Source organism: Nuphar pumila, chromosome 7 (assembly GCF_984573655.1).
Source record: "Nuphar pumila chromosome 7, dmNupPumi1.hap1.1, whole genome shotgun sequence".
NCBI classification, from domain to species: Eukaryota; Viridiplantae; Streptophyta; class Magnoliopsida; order Nymphaeales; family Nymphaeaceae; genus Nuphar; species Nuphar pumila.
In genome coordinates, this window is record NC_143255.1 from 111,632,440 (window position 1) to 111,655,529 (window position 23,090).

A 23,090-nucleotide genomic window follows, 5' to 3' on the forward strand; every position below is an offset into this window, starting at 1 on the left:
CCAATTTGTTTAGTGGGATTTAGTTAATAATTGGATCCGGATTCTGTATCGACATTTTCATCTGAATAGAGTATGAGTTCTAGTAAAATCCGAATTTGAATATATATTAACATTAGATTTTAAAGCAGTTGGATCCGGATTCAGTTCAGCTGTTCCCCATCTGATTCGAGTCCTAATCCACAACTAAGTATTGTAGATCTTATTAGGTTGATATAGTACTACCTAGATCTGAACCCAATCCAACCCATTTACACCACTAAACTCTCTCTCTCTCTCTCTCTCTCTCCTGTGCCCTCGTACCGGCAAGCATGCGACCAAGACCACCTATATAAGAGAACGCGCGAACTCTCCCGCATTTTAAGAGAGAGAGAGAGAGAGAAGAGGGGGAGAGGGAGAGCAAGGGAGACTCGTACGTCCCAGTTGTTTCTGCGCACCTGGATCCATCGTTCCGGCTCGTACCGATAACAGTAAAAGGGGTAAAACTCCTCCTGTTGGCGATCATGGAGGACTCTGCGGGGTCGTCCATGGAGCTCCCGACCCCAACAAGGAGACCCCAACTCAATGTGCCTCCTACCTCTCGACCTACCCTTTCCATCGATGCACATGTGCCATGGACGCCCAGAGACCCATCTGTACCCCCCAACGTCTCCACTCCTTCGCCACCTTCCTCCTCGAGGACCATCTACACCGACCGATTCATACCTAGTAGAGTTAGCTCCAATTTCGCCCTCTTCGACATCCCCTCTCTCCCTAACAATGATAAGGAAGACAGCTCCGGCACGTACACCACCTTGCTGAGATCGGTGATGTTCGGGGACCGTGATTCTGGTGGGTTCTCCCCTGCAACTCCTGAGAAGGTGAATGGTGGGACTCCCAGTAAGAACATTTTCAGGTTCAAGACCGAGTTCCGGCGGTCGCCGCGTTCGCCCCTGCCGTCCAACGACGCGCTGCCTGGCATCGTCCCGAGCCCGCCCAAGGTGCCGAGGAAGGTCCCTCGATCGCCCTATAAGGTTCGGTTGGTGGTTTTTGTTGGATCTATTTGTTGTTGGGCGTTCTTTATTTTGTGTTTGTGGGGGATTTTTAATGGGGTTTCTATGTGATTTGTTGTTTTCTGTAGGTATTGGATGCACCTGCATTGCAGGATGATTTCTATCTGAATCTGGTGGATTGGTCATCCCACAATGTGTTGGCAGTAGGTCTGGCTAATTGTGTGTATCTGTGGAGTGCTTGCAGCAGCAAGGTGAAATATTGAACTATGGTTTCTGTGATTATTCTGATAATGGTGTTCATTTGGGGTTTTGAGTTTTTTTACTTGATTTGATGGGCAAGTATGTGGGTACATTGGGTATGCCCCATAAATTGGAAATTTTAGATTTTGTTTATTTCTAATGGTGTATACTTCCTGGGCGTGTTCATATCTGAAATTAGATGTGGATTTTTCTCATCCTTGAACTAAGAAAGACGCTTTCTTAGCAAAATTTACACAACGACTAAGAATGATTTTGGCTGAATGGATTTTGTTGATGTGAGATGTTTACAGGTAACCAAGCTGTGTGATTTGGGTCTTGATGACAGCGTTTGTTCTGTGGGCTGGGCACAACGGGGCACTCATTTAGCCGTTGGAACTAAACTTGGCAAAGTCCAGGTATTATATCCACTATTGGTAAAGCAATATTTAGTTCCGAGATTATGACATTCATGAACTTCAAATAATTTATCCTCTGTCAATATTCTTTATTGGGTTAGGTTGTTTGTTTTACTCTTGTATTTCCTTAAAACATGCTTTCTTTATATTCTGTTGCATGTTTGTTTCCTGCACAATTGTTTCGAGTGTGAACAAAATGCATGTGGGAAGACAAGTCATATGACAAAGTTACATAAAAACATCGTTTTCTGCAAGGTTTGCAGTTTAAGATGAGCTAAATGATCAGCTGGGATGCTATTTTTGGCAATAGGAGGTGGGAACTGCACAAGGGCCATGTGTATTAAGTACATGCCAGAAAACAAGGCATCTGTCATGATTACATCACATAGTTTTATAATTTCATCCGAGAGTGGTGTTTGGATTCACAAAAAGATAGCTAAAAGATAAGCAATGATATTGTTAGGGAAATGTTAAAAAGATTATGCAACTTTGCAGTAGCTTTAATGTGATCAATCGTGCAAGGTTGGAGCAACCAGGTTCAACATATCAGTGTCAAACATTTGAGGGGCCATCATTTGACCTTCAGAACTTGTACAATCCCATGAACCTGGGACTTTGAGGGATCTACTAGAAGAGAGGAACATTGTCTCTCTTTTCCATGATAACTAACTTTTGGATGTCAACAAGATTTCCCTTCTCAATTATGCTTATTCAAATGGTTCCAAGAAAAAGTGAGCTTCACTTGGAAACTTGGAAGGCACTAATATGTTCTTTTGTGGTTAGCTTAAGCATACTTGTGTAAGAGCTATGTCACATGGGTGCGGGTGCGGCGATGCGGCACTTTAAAACAACTTGGGTGCGGAGGTGCTGGAGGGTATATATATAAAATTATATTATATTATATATTATATATATATATATAATTTTTAAGTTTTAACAGTTAACCACATTAACACTAATGAAATAAAAAATAATTATCATAATATCATCAAATCAATTCATCATCATGCATGCAATAAATCGAATTAACAATATAAAATTATATTCTTCATCATAAAAACTAACACAACAATTAAATCAACATAAATATATTATAGAAATAATCAAATAAGTAAAACAAAAAAGAAGTAAATTATATAATATACTAATAAAAGAAGTAAACAATGCATAATTATATACCAAAAGTATATCCTACACAATGTGTATGACGATGAGGTAATTGATCATAATAATTTTTTGCTTCATCATCAAATGCATCATAAGAAGGAAGTTTGGGCTTAGATAAATCCATGTCTATAATGTTTAAATCATGTTCTCCCTCTAAGTCACACTCTTTTGGGTTTACATCCCAAAATTTGGATGATCCTTGTCTGCATTACAAACTCAATTTAAAAATGTTAAATACAAGTATATTTAAATAAAAAAACTAAAAAATAGTCAAATAACTAAGAGAGCAATTAGTATATGTATTCATGATTGGTTTCCAACCTCAGTCGAAGATTAGAATGAACATATAATAAATCCTCTGCACGCTTGTTGGTGAGTTTGTTTCTCTTCATGTTGGGGATTTGAGAACATGTGCTCCAATTTCTTTTACAATAGGATGAACTGGCAGGCTGAGATAACAATCTCAATGCAAGACATTAGAGATGAGGTGTTTTTTATTCAAATGTTGACCACTGTGTGATAGGATATATATTTTCCTTCTCTCGTTAGTAATGCTTGTCCATATAATCTCGAAGATGCAAATTTTTTAAACTCTTGTGTGACTTGATTTAGAATATGTAATTCTGGATAAAATCTTGTCATGCACATATTTTTATGCCTTGATAGCTCTAAGTCTAAATTTGGAGAGACACGACCAATACCACCTTCCTGCCACTTTTTTACATAATATTTTGGATTAAGAGAATGTGTCATGTAATGCAAAAGAGTGTTGCTTTTATCCCATCTTCTGACTAAAATTGAATGAATATGATTAAAAAATTTTGAATCATCCAATGCAAGATTTTTTCCTTCGTGCTTGAAAATTATAACTTGTATTTTTTCAATCATATTATCCCACGTTTCATAAACTTTGTGAAGCATGAACTCATCCTTATCAACTTTTCTCAATATTTTCTAAATGGGTTGTGTAAATTGAAAGAAGTATACGACTCTATCTCAAAACTCATCATCAACAATGAATTTCTTAATTTCTTGAACCTTGACATCATCAGCACGATAGAATGTTCAATTATCATCAGTCACCATGTTAACCAAAGCATTCATCACTTTTTTAATCATTTTCACCATCACAATGATGGACACAAAATGTGTTTCAGCGACCTTCAACAATTTCAGGTCAGAATGCCTATTAAATATAGCATTAACATGCAGTTGACAACAAAATTTCTAATGCTTTTGACATTTTTTTCCAATTCCTCAATTTATGAACATAGAGCATATGTTGGTGAATTTTCTTTATCTTTGGGGTTGCAGATGCTCTTGAGGGTCAGATTCAAGCTGTGTGCTATACAGGAAGTCCAAAAAATATGAGAATACTCACTCTCCAAACTCAATGTTATACTTTTACAAACTGGAGCGTTGTATGTGATGATTTGCACTACTTTTTTATCACTCACTTCTTTTATTACTTCTATGAACAACCTTTTCAAATAATCAGCATTTGTATATTGCCTAAATGTATCACTTGCTTTCAAGAATACTGGGTCACTAAGCGAAGAAGCAATGAAATTAATCAGTGACCGCCTTTGAATATTTGTCCACTCATCATAAACAATTGAAACTTTATTTTGTTCTCATGAATATTTCTTAGTCTCTAGCAATTTTCAACATTTGCCTTCTCTTCTGTAAGAAGTGTGGTTCGTAGTTTTTCTGAGCTTAGAAGTACATAGGCAATCAAATTACAATTTGCCAGTGAAATAACTAAATCCTTCAAATAAGGATTTCTAGCTGCATTAAATGGAAATGAACTAAAATAAAAATACCTCTCTACTTTTCTATTTATCTCCTCCCTTCCATATGTATTGAATGATGCTTTTATCGTTTCTCTTCCTCTAACATTTACATCCATTTTTTTTTAGCATCTTTTTGGTGGCTTAAAAAGGATACACTAATTGTATAAGAATCACTCATTGTCTTTCTCTTCTCATATTCATCTTGTATTGTTTTCACATTGCCTCATCAACTCTTCTGCATCCTGAAATGTCATATCCTGATATCTTCAACAAATGAGTCTTTAACTCTTGTGTAAGACCCAACAAAATCTTTTTCACAAAGCTTGCATCCAAATCTCTTATTTCCACCACCTCCTCCAATTTTTGTAAGCTTATCCACACGTGCCCATAATAGTCTCCATCATCACATGTTGCAGCTAATGAACTTGAATCAACACTCTCACTACAACTACCAACAACACTAGCAGCAAAACTTACATGTGGAGATGAGGATGACGCAAGTCATTTCTCTTTATCCGTCATTTTTGTCCTAAAAACAAAAAAATATTATATTAAAATTAATTATGCACAAAATCAAGATTGACAATATTGAGTGCAAGGTCAATAACATATACAATAAGTTCTAAAAAATATAGTAGCAGTACTTATAAATAAATACCGAAAGGTACGAGAAAAATATATAACAATAACATTAATGCAACTTGATCTATCTAAGTATTTAACTAATAACTAATAAAAATATGAGCATTCAACCAAATTTTAAGTAACAAAATCAGTAATAACAATCAAATCACCCAACATCAAGTCATCAACAAATAATACACATTAGTCATTAGCATAAGCAACCACATGTCACAGGGAAAACTCAATTCGGCTTGGTTGGGCTTGTGAAAATACAGTTCGGCTCATTAATTGGGTTCGGTGAGCTGAGCCGGCCAAGGGCTTTGACCAGAGTTGAATCATGAAGAAAACAAGGGAGTTCGAAAAAGAGATTTGGAAAGATCCTTTCTGTATAACTCCTTTCAAACTATTTCGACCGGCAACTCCCTCCAAATTAATCACTATATCTTGCAAAAACTCCAACGTCTAATTTAAAATTAGGATTTTTTGCAAAATGGTCGTTGTCATGTTGGCTATTTTAAAAAAGGACATCCCTCACTTTTTGTTAACCGTTGCAAAAACATCCCTAAGGTCAACAGTAGGATGGTTCCCTGACCATACTCGTTAAGGACATATAAAATAACAATTATGCCCTCATAGGACCATTAAAAAAAATAAAGCAAGAACTATATTTGTAAAAACACTTGAAAATGGCTGCTTAAGTCAACAAAACAATGACGGTTCCAAAGATTCTCAGGTCTTAAATCCTTGTAGCTTCAACAATTAGAATATATAATATTTTTCGACAGACCCCTACCAGTTATGCCATACCATTGGGATTCGAACTTGCAACATCCCAACAGATATATTATGGATAATGTTTAAATGTATATATGTTTTACATGTAAAAACTCTTAAAAGATAGTTTTTTTAAAACACGAGTCAGCTCGTGATCAACTCTTAACAAGCCAAACTGAGTTTTTCTTAAAATGGGTAAATATTTTTTCAAAAATTGGCAACAATGGTGTTTTGCTGGGATTGAGAGAGAGAGAGGTACACAGTAAGGAGAAAGATATTGAGTTGAGAGAGAGAGAGGTATGCAATAATAGAGGAAAAAAGGAAAACTAGAAAGAGATTGAGAGAGACAGAGAGAGAGGGGTAGCCGAGAAGAGAAGATTGAAGGAGAGAATGTGTACCTAGGTTGGAGATGGAGAGGAGGCGTCGGATGATGATTGCTCGTAGTCGTCGCCGGCGTCGGGGTCAGGAGGAGAGGGCAAAATTTTTCTGCCCTAATCCTCCTCTCGGCCCATTTCATCGGGCTCTTTTTTTTTTAAAGTTCAAATTTTGGACATTTATGACCCTGGGTGTGTTGACCACACCCAGGGACGGGTTGACCACACCGGGTGCTGCGCCTGAATGCGCACCCGCATCGCGATGCATTGACGTGGGTGTGGCACCTGGTTGGCCGAATCCCTATGACATAGTGTAAGAGTTATATGATTTATGTTTCTTGGTATGTTAAAAAGGATGTGATGTAAGAGACAACTGCAAGGATGACTTGCTGACCACAATATCGGAAATGATCTTCAGGCGACCCCCCCCCCCCTCCCCCCATCCCCCCATCCTCCCATCCCCAATGCACACACACACTACCATATGTATATATGGGAGAGGGAGCTTTTTTCTTTCATGGTATTCCAGTGCCAATGCTTTCTCCTTAGCTAGTAGAGTTTTCCTTTACCCTTCTACCTAAAAGCTTCAAAATCCCTTTTTCTCTTTTTTCTTTGCCGAGTTTTATAGAGTAAATTGAATGAGCTCAGAATCTTTGACACGTTTTAATTATTGTCAATTACTATCATTACAATCAGACGAATATTCTTGATAACAATAAATGTGTTTCTTTTCTAAGTGAAAACTCTGAGGACCTAAAGTAGTAAACTGGAGTCTATGTCACATAGGTACGTGTACGGGTGTGGGTGAGGGTGCGGTTATGAAGGGATACAACATTGTGTTACGATCGTCCATCATAACAAGGGTGGAGAGGGAAGCAACAGAGAAGGAGAAGGGGGGAAGTGTGGATACTGGGTACAGTTATATAAGTAGAATATAAATCATTTATAAGTGAAATGCTATATTATATAATTTTATATTATAGAAAACGAAATTTATAAGTAAAAAACTGGCTTAAAAAGAGAAAAACTAATAAAATTGGATCTGTGTATAAGATGTGGATTGGGTCCAACCCAAAGCTTTACCCGTACCTGTACCCATCCATGTTGCCACAGGTACTTAGGCCTTCCACCATACCCATGTTACCTAGGCTGGAGTTCTCTGAATTTGTTCAGGCTCAGTAACTCAAGCTTGGATTATATATTTTTGTATTTTGTTATTTCCACTTCATGTCATGTATTCATATGCTCTTCATTGCAGTTGATGATACAGTTGCATATTATAGTTTACCATATGAGAAATTTTATTTTGACACTTGTACCAATCCATTATTATTACCATATCCATTGTGTATATCTTTTATCCATGTAATTTATTCTCTAAAAAAAATTAAACTTGCCAGTCATTCTATAATTTACTTCCTCCACATATGCAGTTTCTATTTGATATTTTCAATAATTGGTTGCAATTTTTACCTCTTTTTTGTAGATCTGGGATGCTTCTCGGATTAAGAAAGTAAGAACAATGGAAGGTCATAGGATGAGAGTTGGAGCTCTTGCTTGGAGTTCCCTTGTATTATCTTCAGGTGGTCGAGATAAAACAATTTGTCACCGTGATATACGTGCTCAGGAGGATTGTGTTAGCAAACTAACAGGACACAGGTCGGAGGTAAGTCACAGTATTCTGCATCCCAAATCCTGTACATCCTTTGGATCTTTGGTCCAACTTTTTCTTGCTTGTAACATGTTATTGACATAACCATTCAGAGGATTACGGTGTCAATGCTCTCAATTGTGAAATTAAAGAGTCTTGGATGCATCCAATCTTGATACTTGCATTGACTTACCTTGATCTTTTCTTTTTTAACTGTAAAATCAGGTTTGTGGGCTGAAGTGGTCATATGATAATCGTGAACTTGCATCTGGTGGGAATGATAATAGAGTGAGTTGGATTGCAGTTCTCATATGTGTTGATTTTAAGGGATTACTGGAATACTACTTTATTTGGTGTTAACCTTGATCTACTGCACTGTAACTTTGTGAAGCTTTTTGTTTGGAACCACCATTCAACACAACCAGTTCTGAAATTCAGTGAGCACACAGCAGCTGTAAAAGCTATTGCTTGGTCTCCACATATATATGGTCTTCTTGCATCTGGAGGTGGCACTGCAGACCGATGTATTCGATTTTGGAACACAACTCTCAATTCCCACTTGAGCTGTGTGGATACTGGCAGTCAGGTACTCTTTTGTTTTTCCTTCTCTTGCTTTGTCTATTCATTTTTTTTAATATGTGCTACAGATGGGTAGACTTGGATAGCATCTGGGCTCAGTTTTGAACTTTTGATAATTTTAGTATTTCAACTGAATCGATGTGCTGCTGTACTTTCTGAAACACCTTGTCAGTTGTCACTATTGTCCTTACTTTTTACTCAAAATTTGTGGCTCACCAATCACCGCCTCCTTGGTTTAAACAGTTCATCTGAAACTATTAATTTTCCCCTTTCTTGAAATAATGGATCATCCAAATTGGAAAACTACATGGAAATTCTTGTAAGATGTGTTTGGCCTTGCTGTGTCATTGTTAATGGCAGATGACTGCGTGGTAGTATTAATGCATTAAAAATCTGTTTTAAAATTCACTAGTGGACCCATTATACTGTAATCAGCTGAACCTTGTGAAAACTTTAGTATGCTCTTTGTTACCCTCCACGCAAATTTAACTCCAAGTAAACTGTATCATTGTTTTTCAAGCAACTATCCATCTTCTTGTTCTTTTCTCCCACCTCCTACAATAAACTTATCACCAGGATTTTCTTTTTCCAGGTATGCAATCTTATATGGTCTAAGAACGTTAATGAACTTGTAAGCACTCATGGCTACTCTCAAAATCAGATAATCGTTTGGCGATACCCAACAATGTCAAAGGTACGTTCTGTACAAATTTTCTTGCCATTACCCAATTTTAATTTTTAAGTATTCTTTTATGTTAGCCCACAAGGGCTCTGCACACCTGGCTAGGTGGGTCGGCTTAAGGGGTTCAAGCTAAAGGACATTGAGAGCTTGATACCCGAGGTGCATGTTCCTTACCACAAGGTTGAAGCAGCAGGCTTCTTGGTGAGCAAGAGGGTGGCTGAGGGGGCTTGAGGTTGGGCTGTACGGAAGCATCATTCTCTCTTGAACCCCACCACCTGCACTAGGGTTTCTCGTTAAATATCAGGAAAAGTATCCTTTTATGTTCTGATTTACTTGACTGTTTCACAATTTCAGCTGGCAACACTTACTGGTCATACACACAGAGTGCTTTATCTTGCCATCTCACCTGATGGACAGGTAGCCTAGTTATTTCCATTTTCTAATGTGTCTATTTTTGTGCATGCTCATTTTTTCATCCATTGTCTTCTGCAAAATTGCGTTCTTTTATTTTATTTTTCTTTCTACGTTCAGTACCATTTAAGTTGAATGCTGCTCTTGCAGACAATTGTTACAGGTGCAGGAGATGAAACACTAAGATTTTGGAATGTGTTCCCTTCCCCTAAGTCTCAGGTTTGTACCGCTTATGACTGTGATTAAGATTTTAGATAATTTACATGCAAATGATTAAAAATTCATATTAGTTAGACTTTTTTAAAGCTGACAATAAAAAATTTGGGCATCATCATTTTATTGCATAATGGTGCTTATCTTTTAGAACATTTAGTTTCTTAGTCATTGTTGAAAATTTCTTATGCATTGGTCTTTGGTTCTAGCCCATGTATGAGAGCCATTGGCTTTGTTATCAACTTATCATATTCATTGATATGAAGCGGTTTCTCAATGGCAGAACACTAATAGTGATATTGGAGGTTCATCTCTTGGGAGAAGTCAGATTCGTTGACCGCAATCTGAAGCCTAGACTTCCTGCAATGCCCAGAGATCATTGTCTCTTCTGAGAAACGGCTATATTTCATCACGATGCCATATAGACAACTAAAAGTACAAAGGACTTCTGTTTTTGTGTAATTTTACATGAGTATTGTACAAGGGGACACGACATGGGAGCAAACTGGAGTATCCCTGGACGTAGATCACGAGCCTCCAAACCGGACCCAGCCAGGAAGGTTAATTTATTTCATGTTCACCCATAGAAAAGGAATTGGAAGGGAAAGAGGCGCTGAGTTTAGCAAAAGGATAAACTTGTATCCTTTGGTGCACTCATACAGAGGCATGGTGCTCTGAGTTATCTCTGGGTGTGTAGATATGAGAGCAAAATCATTTGGCAGAGGTGATCTGCTGAACAATGGCTCTAAGATGAATTGATGATGTACTACCTAATCTTGTATAGAAATCAAAATGTTTACTTTGTCAAGAATTTGGCACTAATCTCTGCTTCCTACGCTATGCTTTGCTGATCATTTTTGTGATGTAAGAGTTTCAATTTTTGTGAATTTTCTGATGTAAATGTGGTTTAAATTCTACCATGTTCAGGCTTGGTCGCCAAGATGAAAACCTTGTACCGTGTTTATAAAGGTTTGACTTATGCAACCATGTACATAAATCAAGATGGACCCTCATGTGAAATTCATATGTAAGTTGAGCTTGGAAGAAGCTCCAAAGGGGATAAAAATAGGAGAAAAAGGAGAGCTTGAATATTCATACAGGAAGCCGGAATTATGAGTGGTTTCAATCTGTGTTCTATGTCTTAACTAGATACAAAGTTCGATCTATTTTAGCCAATAGAAATATGGTCTTCTACCGATATGGGTTACGTCACGTGGACATAGCTACAGGGCGCCGGTAGTTTCTAGTTAAGAATATAAGGGGACATGACATGGGCGTTAATAGGACTATCCATGTGCTTCATTTGTATATTTATGTACAGATTTTTTTACTTTATCCAAGTATTATTTCAATGTATGGATACAGCTAGATCCATATCTTAATTAGTGTTGGGAAAACATTACCTAAGAGGGTATGACAACTAAGTTTGAACCAAGCACACTCTAATGCACGTGTTAGACGTGCATCTTTAAAACGATAGTTGCCCCACTTAGGACCACGCCCTTGGTGCAACAGCCTTGCTCTTAGGATACAGCCAAGCTTTTGCCTATTCACGAAGGTCGGCCCATGTCCTGCACTGGGTGAAATTGAGTAACTCGATATGTACTACCTTAAATAGCCTCTTGATTAGGTTAGGTAGACCTTAGGCTAGACTTAGATCCTAGGGTCAACTTAGGTAGAGTTATGACTAAGTCAAGGTTTGAACTCACTACGGAGTGGGACATGAAGAGCACGAGAGAGAGGAGGCTCGTATGAGCATGGGAGCACAAAGAGCTGATGAGAGAGAGAGTTTATGAATGATGATAAGAATGAACAAAAACTGAAATATATATAAGCCCCAACCTCATAAAAGGAGTCAAATGACTAGCAATAAATGACCCTTAATGGCCAACAACTTGCAATGAAGTCCCCAATGGCTAGGAGAAGGAAGGATATGGATTGGGCTAAGTCAACGGATGAAAAAAATAGTCAACAAGTTGGATATGACCTTGCCAGATCCAAAATAGCCCAAAATATGGGTCGCCCATGGTCAACAACCAAGAATAAAGAGAGGTTCTTGGAATGTTAGACCAATAAATAGGCCATGCAGAAACATTGGAGGTTGACTATTGACCATGACCCATATTTTGGGCAAACTTTTTGAGTTAACTGGTTCTAGGTCCAAAAAGGTCACGGTCAACACTCAATAAAAGGGCCAGTCAAGGTCTTGAGGATAAAAATCATCTCAAGTACTAAAAAGAATTGTCAAAATCCAAGAATGACCATAACCAAGACCAACCAAACCAAACCAAAATGAGTTAGGATGGACTGAAACTCAAACCCAATTATAAATCCAAAATCCAAAATCAAATGTTCAATTGGTATGCTCTTAATGGGCCTTGCCCATAAAAGCAACTCTCTAATATATAAACACAAGTGAAGTTCTCACGCTCTTTAATGTGGAACTAAACTTTTAAATGGTTTGATAACACAAACTTAGGTAAATATAAAAAAAGAATGGACAAAACTAAGATTTAATTGAATAATTTTGAGACAAAACCCCAACAATTAAGTTGACAACTATACAATTTTGGTCTAGTATCAAACAGGTTGATCCAACTTACATTCCAAAATGTTTGCAACCATGAAATCAAGTATTTATTTACCTGATTTTCTAAAAGTAATAACCCTAACATGTCGGGTTGATCCGGTGACTCGGTTGACTCAGCCTAGATCGCCCAATCACTGGGTCAAAATATGTATTGAACTCATTTTTTATAAAACCCGACCGAGTCATGGGAAAGTCATGCATATATATACATATATAATATATTTTATATATAATTATATATATTATATAAAATATAATATAAATATTATATATATTATATATAAAAATATGATTATACATGTATTAATAAAGTTATACATTAAATATATTATAAAAATATTATATAATATATATTATATATTGGTTAAATACTATAAAATATAGATAGAATATATATATATATATATATATTTATATAAAATATAAAGTTAACATGGCCCGGCCGAGTCATGAGTTACTTAAGGACGAGTCGAGTGACGAGTCACTGGTTTTAAAACCATGGTATGAACAATTGAACAGGAGGGCAAGGAAAAATCTTTCATGAACACTTAGAAGCTTAATAAGATATCAAAAAATAAATGTATTATCCTTGTAAAATGACACGATCTTTAAAATGCCTCACAATTTGCCGAAATCCCCTCCATATCCAAAATATCTTATTCTTGACTTTTTAGAAAAAATTTACCCTTTTTGCAAGTATAACATGACATTTGCAAATCATTTTTGTGAATGTCATACTATATTTGTAGACGTACGTCGAGAGTATTTAGTTAAAGAAAGTTCACACATTTTGGAGACATTCACAAAAATTATTTGAGAACTTTGTACTATATTTGCAGACGTACGTCAGGAGTATTTAGTTAAAAGAAGTTTGCACATTTTTAAGACATTCACAAAAAAAAATTACGAACTTTGTACTATATTTGCAGACGTACGTCAAGAGTATTTAGTTAAAGAATGTTCACACATTTTGGGGATATTCGCAAAAATTATTTGTGAATGTCATACTACATTTGCAAACGTACGTCAGGAGTATTTAACTAAGATGTGAATGTCTTGACTTTCGCATGTGAATGTCCTCATACATTTCAACTGTCTCTCTATATGTGCATTAAATGCAATGGTTCAGGTCGATATCACATTTGAGAGCTATTTTTGCGTAAAATTAGAGTTCTTGTGGTCCCCAACCTGTTTTTCCCAACAATATTTTTCAACAACTATTTTTTGGTGAATCTTTAACGTTATTACTTTATCTCCATGGCACTGTGGCACATCATCGATGACTTTTTGAGCATCTGGCACATCATCTACAGTAAGATATTCTGATAAGCATATGTTTTGCTCCATGTAGCGGTTAAATCAGTTATTTTTTGAAATAGTATAAATCAGTATTTTTTTGAAACATTGGCATGAATCAATTAATTTATGAAATAATTGCATGGTTCTCAAGTTATCTTTGCATATTCAATAGCCTATTTTATTTTTTTTAACTCAATTTCATGTGAAATAACCTATTTCAATAACCTATTAAGTCTCTCCTTTATCATCCTATTATAAATCTCATGCTCATAATTTTAATTGTTAGTAAACATTAGTTAATAAACCTTCATGATAATTTAAAATTTGTTAGGAATAAAATTTGATAAACTAGTCAACAACTACAAAAGTCTTAAACATTATTTACAAAAAATGTGCATTCCACAGGATCCTGTTATTGTTAGGTTCAGATAAGAAGGCATAGTTGTAAGTTGTTTTTGCTTATAATGAATATGTAGACATGTTTATCATGGATGACCAAGTATAAAAGACATGTATGAGATTAGGTATTTTTCATGTCCCTAAGATGTTTTGTGAGACATAAAAAATCAATGTCCCCAACTGCACTTACTTAATGATAAAATATTCAAGTTTTTTCAATAAATCAATCCAATCCAAAGCATGCTTATCAATAAATAAGTAATAATAAACTTGCCTACAAGTTCTTAAGCAAAATTATCTGCAATTATGTTTTTTAAATTGACCTAATGAGACCTAATAAAATTGAGTTGTATGTATTGCTCTATTCACACGCACAATGGTATACACTCTTGTTTACATAGATCTAGCCACTAAATGGTAAATCCAACCATACAGATGAGTTTAACATGTTTTATTTAGCATATTAGAAGACTTTTTCTTTAATTTGGTATGCTTCTATCCTTGAACTTAGTTGTTTATGTTGTATTATAAAGATGACTAGAGAACACTTGCATGATTTTGAAGTTGTTTTTGCATATTCAATAACCTATTCAGATTATTTTTTGTAATTTGATTTTATATAACTTATTATGTTTCTCCTTTGTCTGTTTACCGCTATCCTCAAATTTGTTTGTATAAAAAATTATTCATTTATTATAAATACAATAGGTGAAGAGACTGTCATGAAGGCAACAACACCTAATAATGGAACAAAGCAACAGATAGATTACACACTAGCTGATTCATCCTACTATGAAGTATGAAAGAAGCTTGACACATGGATAGAAAGGGAACCTACTACATGGCCAAGTATAAGGTTACCCAATATATTTTATAACAAGTGCAACATGAATGAGATAAGGTTGAGATTGTTGCATTCAAATAAGAAGCAACAAACATATTCAATGGCAGTAAGAAAAGCTATTGTTGCATGAAAGGTTGAAGAGTTAGTGTCCAAAATCATGTCTCCCATCAAAAAAGTGTTTAAGGAGGGGGATGTTAGTGAGTAGTCAATGGTGAAGAAGTGTAAGGAGTCATTGACATCGGAGTCTTCAATAATTGCTAACCTATATGCCTGGATGGAGAAAGTAGGAGACATAGGCACCTCAAATGACAATAATGAGATGGATATGGAGAATGTAGATACTGTGAGGGCAGAAAGGGTAGAGAAGAAACCTTAGGAAGAGGAGGGTGCCAAGGTTGAGGCGGCAGTAAGAAAAGTTGTTGCACGAAAAAGTTGAAGAGTTAGTGTCCAAAATCATGTCTCTCATCCAGGAAGCATCTAAGGAAGGAGATGTTAGTGAGCAGTCAGTGGTGAAGAAGTGCAATGAGTCATTGACATCAGAATCTTCATTAGTTGCTAACTTGTATGCCCAATTAAAGAAAGTAGGACATATAGTCATATGCAGTGGCAGTGGTGAGATGGATAGGAAAATTATGGACACCATGATGGTAGAAAGGGCAAAGGAAGAACCTCAACAAGAGGAGGGTGTCAAGACTAAGGTGAAGAAGACTGTGAAGAAGAAAAAAGAACTACCTCTAGCAAACAAAGAGTCCAATGCTGAGTTGATGGGTGAGGTAGAGAGGGCGAAAAAGGATCTTCAAGGGCATGAGGTGGAGAGAGGTAGAGAAGAATCCTCAAGAGTTTGAGGTGGAGAGGGCAGAGAAGCATGTGAAAGATCATCCCTTGGAGGAGGAAGTGCATGTTCCAATGAAGAGGTTGTAGCAACAAAGAAAGTCCAGTGATTGTGGACAAGTATGTTCTTAATTTATTAGTTTATGCAATATGTTTGTAATATATTTACAATTAATTTCAATGTTGTATTCAATCATTGATTAAATTATCATATATGTGTATGTAAAGAATGTTTGTAAGATAACTAATTTTAATATTGCAATTCAATGATTAAATTATGATATATGTGTGTGAAGCATGTTTATAAGATAACGGTTTGAATATCATAATTTAATTATTAAATTATGATATATGTGTGAAGCATGTTTATAAGATAACTAGTTTGAATATTGTAAATCAATGATTAAATTATAATATGAGTGTATAAAGCATATGTGTAAGATAACCAATTTGAATATTGCAATTCAATGATTAAACTGTGATGTGTGTGTGTGTGTATGTAAAGCATGAAGATAACCAATTTGGATAATACAATCCATAATCTTGTATTCAATGCAATCTGGATCAGCTATCTGTTATTATGTGTAGTTGTATCTAGTCTACTAAAATAAATTAATTTTAATGTTATATTCAATGATTGATGTATGATATCTGGCTGATTCTAAACAAATTCTTGTTAATGGCTGCAATTATAATTAGGCTACTAAAATTAATCAACTTAAGTATTATATTCAATAATTAAATTTTGATGTGTGACAAATTTCATGCAATTTTTATTATGATTGCAGGATATGCAACCATAATGAGGAGAGGATCCAATAAGGTATATTCATCAATTTTATTGGTTCCATGGAGGATGTGAAGGAGCGACTGAATTGAATACACTTTCGATGATTCTTGAAGGTTTCATCATAAAATATTGGCCATAGTCTCATAGATTCTATGGTGCAATTCTAGAACCCCCGCAATGAACATGTTTCAGTTCTCTAATTTTGAGATGACCATCACCTTGAAAGATGTGACACACATCATATGATTAAAGTTCCATGGGGAGACAGTAAATACACCTCATATTAGAAATTTTAAGTGCCAATATAAAGTTTTATTTGGAGCAATTGATGATGCATTTGAAGGTAAAAAGTTAAAGTTTTCATAGTTAAGGACATATGACAAGAAAAGATACCATGTGTGAGAAAAATCTGGTCCTAGGGTATATAAGGAGTTGAGAGCATTTTTACTCTACTTTTTTAGAACAACTGTATTCATTGGCAATGGTGAAAAGTTGATCAATACATCTTATTTGCAATTGGTGAAAGATTTGCATCGTGTCAATGAATATGCATGGGGAGCAACTTCACATGCACATTTGTATACATGTTTTATTCAAGTGAAGTGTGGAAGAAAAAACTTTCGGCATGCTGGTTTTGTTTGAGATACTAAAATTATTTTATTGGTATGATTTGATTCATATGAAAACATGAATTTGTTATATTTATGTATTAATCTATGAAATGTTTTATGTATTAATCCTTGCAGGTCTAGATATGGGAGCACATATCCATTGAAAGACACATTAGACATAACCAAGTCCCTATGTTTTCATGTATTGATATTTGGAGTAGGTCATGCAATGAAAAAAATGAAGATGAAGAGGAAGAGGAAGAGGCGAAGGCTCATCTCGTAGAAAGGGCCCTTTGGAGTGCAAAGCTGAGTATGTTATCTGAAACACATGTAAGTATACGTGAAACAAGTGGTTACATATTTTATAAAAAATGCAATAGAGATGTAGATGATGATGAAGATGTTGTTGTCCATGCCATGGAGCTCGCAAAAGATATTTGGTTGCTCAAACATTAATGAAGTTGAATGCCTAGTGGCCAGCCGAGTGGTCTGACAGTTTGGATATGCCTAGCCACAACCCCATCAATCTCCTTGTGTTAGCAAGAGCATTTCATGTTGTTTAAAGGATCGATCAAACGATTACCCTACCCTATTTTTCACTGAACTGCAAAACTGGCATGATGACAACAATGACATCTAATAATATTCTATTGTATGTGTCCGCAAGAAAAATATACATGCTCACAACCAGTTGTTCCAATACCAAGAGGGGCAGTGAGATGGTAATGCATTTATACATATATACTTTGATTTTGTCATACAAATATATACTTTGATTATAAATTTACTTTGTTTGTAAATTTACTTTTATTACAAATTTATTACCTCATATACTTATATATATATATATATATATATATATATATATATATATATATATATATATATACTTTGACTAAAAATGCAAGAGAGGCGAGCAAGTTGGAACTAAAAGTCTGAAGCTTAGAAGAACTTTAAGTGGAGTGGATGTAGTTGCAAAGTTAGCTTTTACAAAGGCTAAAATCTCTAGCTGCATGATTTGCTTGCAACAAATGATGAACAACTTACTATGAAGAAGATTCTTCTAAAATCTCAAGAAGAGCTTTTACATACACTAAGAGCACTAGCACATGATGTGAAACATCCACAAGAGTCTCAAACCCTAGATTTTTTTGTAGTTCGGATGGTTTCACAAACATTTATCTATTATATAAATATTGTTATAATTATGTTATTATTTATATATACTTCTGTTGTAATTAAATATAATTGAATGACAGTTTTATACTTTGTTTAAATGTATATATTGTGAATGTGTGGATATATATGTTGTATTTTCTGTGTATGGATGTTTTTAAAAACATGTGCTTAAATAAATATTTTTATATACTATTATTGAATTGTTGATTATATATAATTTGTAATAAGTTTTTAATACTGTATATGAAAGTTCTGGTAGATTATATAACATGTATTTATATTGTTTTTGAAAGTTTGAATGATTGAATGTAATGACATGAATATATGTAAATAACTGTTTTTGAATGATGACATTGTTAATATCACAATGTGTGTACATGACATTCACATACTCTGATATTAACCTTATCAATTGGATGATGTTCATACATCAAAGTGTAAATTTTTTAGTAAAGTTTTATATCAAGTGTTTCATGTAATATCCAACATGGCACCTAGGTCATGTGTAGGAGACAACATACAAGAGCCTTGGGTAGCTATATAAGATAATTGTCAATCATCTTCTATCAAAACTTGTTGAAGTATATTAGTTCTTGCTTCAAATGCTTCAAAAATCATGCCTTTGACTTATTGAGATATTTATCTACAAGTGCAAACACTACTAAAAATATCTCACTACAATGATCAATACTATGAGCTGCCAATAATATACTTATGTATTTTTCTTTTACGAATGTATCATCTACCATAAGAACTGGAGGACACCCCTTTAAGGTCATTGATGCATGGACGAAAAGATAAGAACATATACTTAAATTGATCTCTTCTATTAGTCTCAATGGCTCCTAGCGTTCCATGTTTTGTCATCTTCAAATGACCAAAATACAAAAGGAAGCATCCTAAATGACTCTTCAAATGTACCATATGGCTTTTCCTTTGTGTTCTCGCTCGCATCATGTTTATTTGTAACTAATCTCCATGTATTCTTTGCAACTGATGTTGTTGATGATTTCTCTTGGAGTCATCTTCGGATTATCATATAGGCATACGCGAATAACACATGCAATCCACACAAGTCACTTTTTTGTTCAAAGGTTTTTCAATGAACCACCACACATATGCCCTCTTTCATACTTCTTCACTTGAAAGAATGTTGTTCGGCACACATTTGTGCAATGGGTCTTCTAGAGAAAATCAACCATAGTCTACAAGTTCTTTTTCGTGCATACGACAATCACTCTATTATTACATCTCCTCAAAATTTTTATTTTATAATTATTCTTGATCACATGATCTTTTAAAAACTCACGACAATGCTTTAAATCATTAAACCTTTGGCTGAAATCAATGTCTCCAGTATTTGAGTTTGTTGTTAACCACTAAAAATATTTTCAGTCATTAAGTTTTTCGTTACGCAACTCATCAACCATTTGAGATACATTTGCTTTAATGATTTTTAATTATTCTTTATTATATAAGAATTCATTGAATGAAAACCTATTCAACCACATCTCATTAGTATAAAAACAAAAAATAATTATACTACCCAATAAATGTTGATATAACTTATATAATATACCAAGGGTTCAAGTTTTCAATATTTATATATAAATCATTTGCATTCGTCATTAATTGTCCCATGTCATCAGTGTCTTGGTCATCTTCTATTGTTTTAAACTCATCAACCAACATGGTATAGTAATCATCATCATCGAATTCTTTGTTGTCTACATCATTACTACCTCTAATTGGTTATTTCGATGAACAAACTAAATCAAAAGCTATTGTATTTATCTCTTTATTTGCTTTTATGCATGCATTATTCTTTCATTTTCAAATTTAACATTTAACAATAAAAATAACACCTTTATCATCACCTACATCCCAAGCATAGATTATGAAGTCCATAAATTCGTACTTAGTTATGTCATCCACCCTAAAAGGTTAGATGTTATCTGTATTATTGAAGTGAATATCAATAACACCAGTTTACTGGCGTAGCTCCACATCCTCTGATCACGTACAACATTAATTGTTGGTATATGTTTATTACTTATGCATACTACATTTATATCTCTAATTGATTCAGGCAAATGCATGCCCTCCCCATGTATATTCAGAACATCAATATTGCAAATTGTTCGGAACAACTAGATGCTTACCTCAGGAATGAGCTTAATAGATAGTGTCTGAGAAAGATGTACATTCTCTACATGATTTTCATCATTCTCATCATCGCTTCTTAGGTGAATATTTCATTTATCAACTCCTTATTGTATATCATTTTCAATTACTTCTTGAGTTACTTTAAAAGTAATTAACTAAACATCACTAGTACATAACATCAAGTCTACATCATTATCATTTAAAACTTCATCTGTATTTGTTGGCTTTCTACATTTGAAGAATAACTATATTGGAGGCTCAATAACTCTTTTGCATATCTGGTTTTACGAGACATCAAAGCCATACATTTCTTAAAGCTACTATTTTTTGACACTATTATAGATCTTCAATTAGGGTAAGCAATGAGACGGTAGTATATTTTAATCATTTCTAAGACCATCATTAACTACCTACACAAACCACACAACATATGATTCATCAAATAAAAATAGCATGTAAGAAAAAACTATCTATATAACCTTCATACATTCAATTAATACAACTATCTACAACAACCACTCTGAAAATCAATCACTTTAACCATAACCTCTATTGAATACTTGTGCACAATCAACCCTAACCACATTATATAAATTGAATGCTTGTGCAGAGTTAACCATAATCTCACATGCTTGTGCACAGTCAACCCTAATATCATTATCCCAAGACAAAACAACCAAATATTAAATAAAAAACAATCAAATAAACATAAATCATTTACAACTAAATATAAATACTACAACACCATCAAATATATGTGTGAAAAAAACCCTAAACATACAATTTGATGCCAAATATTAAATAAAATACATGCAAACATATCTAAATCATCTATAACAACAACCAAATACAAATATTACAAAGCTATTATATATATATATATAAACCTTATAATGCAAGAAAACAATATATATATGAAACTCACTTTCCGACCTAAGTTACTAGAGTTGACCAAAAGACACGAAAGTTTATCAAAATGATGTCAGAATTCATAGGGATCACTTGAATGCTGCAAGATGAATTTCATAGAAATCACTACAAAGAGAAGATTAAAAAAAAGTTAGGGCTCTAACAAGATACAAACAAAAAATACCTGCAGACTTTATATATGAATCAACAAGCATGTGAAGGTAAGAACGTTCACAAAATAACATTGTGAATATCATCCTAGCTTTATACGATGGTAAGAACGTTCACAAAATGACATTGTGAATATCATCATAGCTTTATGAGAAGTAAGAACATTCAAGCTATACATTACAAACATCTTAATTTTATGTGATTTTAATTAAAGGGGATTTGCAAGGCACCATAAGCGAAAGTTATGAAGTCTATAAACTTTTTGAGCTCGAATCACATGACATGCGAAGATAAGAACATCCAAAACACATATTTGTGAATTTCATGATACATTTGTGAATGTACCACATGAGTATTCAGCTAAAGGAGGTTCACACATTTTTGAGACATTTACAAAAAGTATTTGTAAAGGTCATATTATATTTGTAGACTTATGTCAAAAATATTTAGTTAAAAGAGGTTTGCACATTTTAAAAATATTTTCTAAAAAAGATTTGCAAAAATAGTACTGAGTATTTAGGTTCACACCTTTTGAGAACATTCACAAAAATGATTTGTGGACGCATAAGGGTAAAAATATCCTAAAAAAGTCATGAATCTGACATTTTGGATATGGGCAAGATTTGGATAAATTGTGTGGCTTTTCCAAAACATGCCATTTTATAAAGTCGTCATTTTCCGCTGAGATATTTTTAATTTTAGAGGCTTTCAACATATGTGAAAGAATCATGATTCGAATGATCCTAAGGAGTTAAAAGTTGCAGTGGTAGATAAAATGATAAAATGCTTGTTCTCTGTCGGGTAGCTTGGTTATATGTTAATATGTACCGCAATGTTCCTAAGAAAGTCCCACTTCATAATAATTTCATATGGTATCCTTTTTAAATTTTCTTTGTAGTGATACAGTGACCCGGATAAAACTCAAAATGTCAAGTCTCCAAATTATATGCTGCAATTGTGCAAAACTAGACAACTTATTAGAATTGACAGAAAGATGGAGGTTTGTATTGGACCTCGCAGAAATCAGCTGCAAGATTTGTTTCTTGAAAGCACAGCAGTCAAGAAAGCATTCTCTTTAAACAAAAATTCCTGTATCAGTGAGATCTCCATAAATGGTGTCATGAAATGTAATCCAGTTAGTAACACATAAAAGCACCCAATTCCTGTTGCAATATTCAGATGTCCAAGTTGGGGTTAGGCAGACCCCTACCAGTTAACTATACCATTGGGTTTTGAACCTGCAGCGTCCCAACACAAGGTGACGTGAACTAGCTGCTCCTACCAGACAAGGGGAGCTCCCGTTGGTAGATTTTGGGTAGACATGATGCATGCAAATGCCTTCATAGGCAAATCCACTATAGTAGGGCGTAGTGAATAATTGCTATGTC

The 23,090-nt window shown here is 34.6% G+C and overlaps 1 protein-coding gene across 1 annotated transcript; it reads left to right on the top strand.

Moving 5' to 3' along the window:
* Positions 1 to 383: 383 nt before the first annotated feature.
* LOC149832947 (B-type cell cycle switch protein ccs52A-like) lies at positions 384 to 10,933 on the top strand. The gene is made up of 10 exons (XM_090014791.1): positions 384 to 1,010; positions 1,118 to 1,240; positions 1,541 to 1,645; positions 7,864 to 8,043; positions 8,254 to 8,316; positions 8,420 to 8,614; positions 9,200 to 9,301; positions 9,644 to 9,706; positions 9,851 to 9,919; positions 10,197 to 10,933. Exons 1-10 carry the CDS (start codon positions 501 to 503, stop codon positions 10,248 to 10,250), a joined length of 1,464 nt encoding a protein of 487 aa, XP_089870917.1. The 5' UTR covers positions 384 to 500; the 3' UTR covers positions 10,251 to 10,933.
* Positions 10,934 to 23,090: the final 12,157 nt, after the last annotated feature.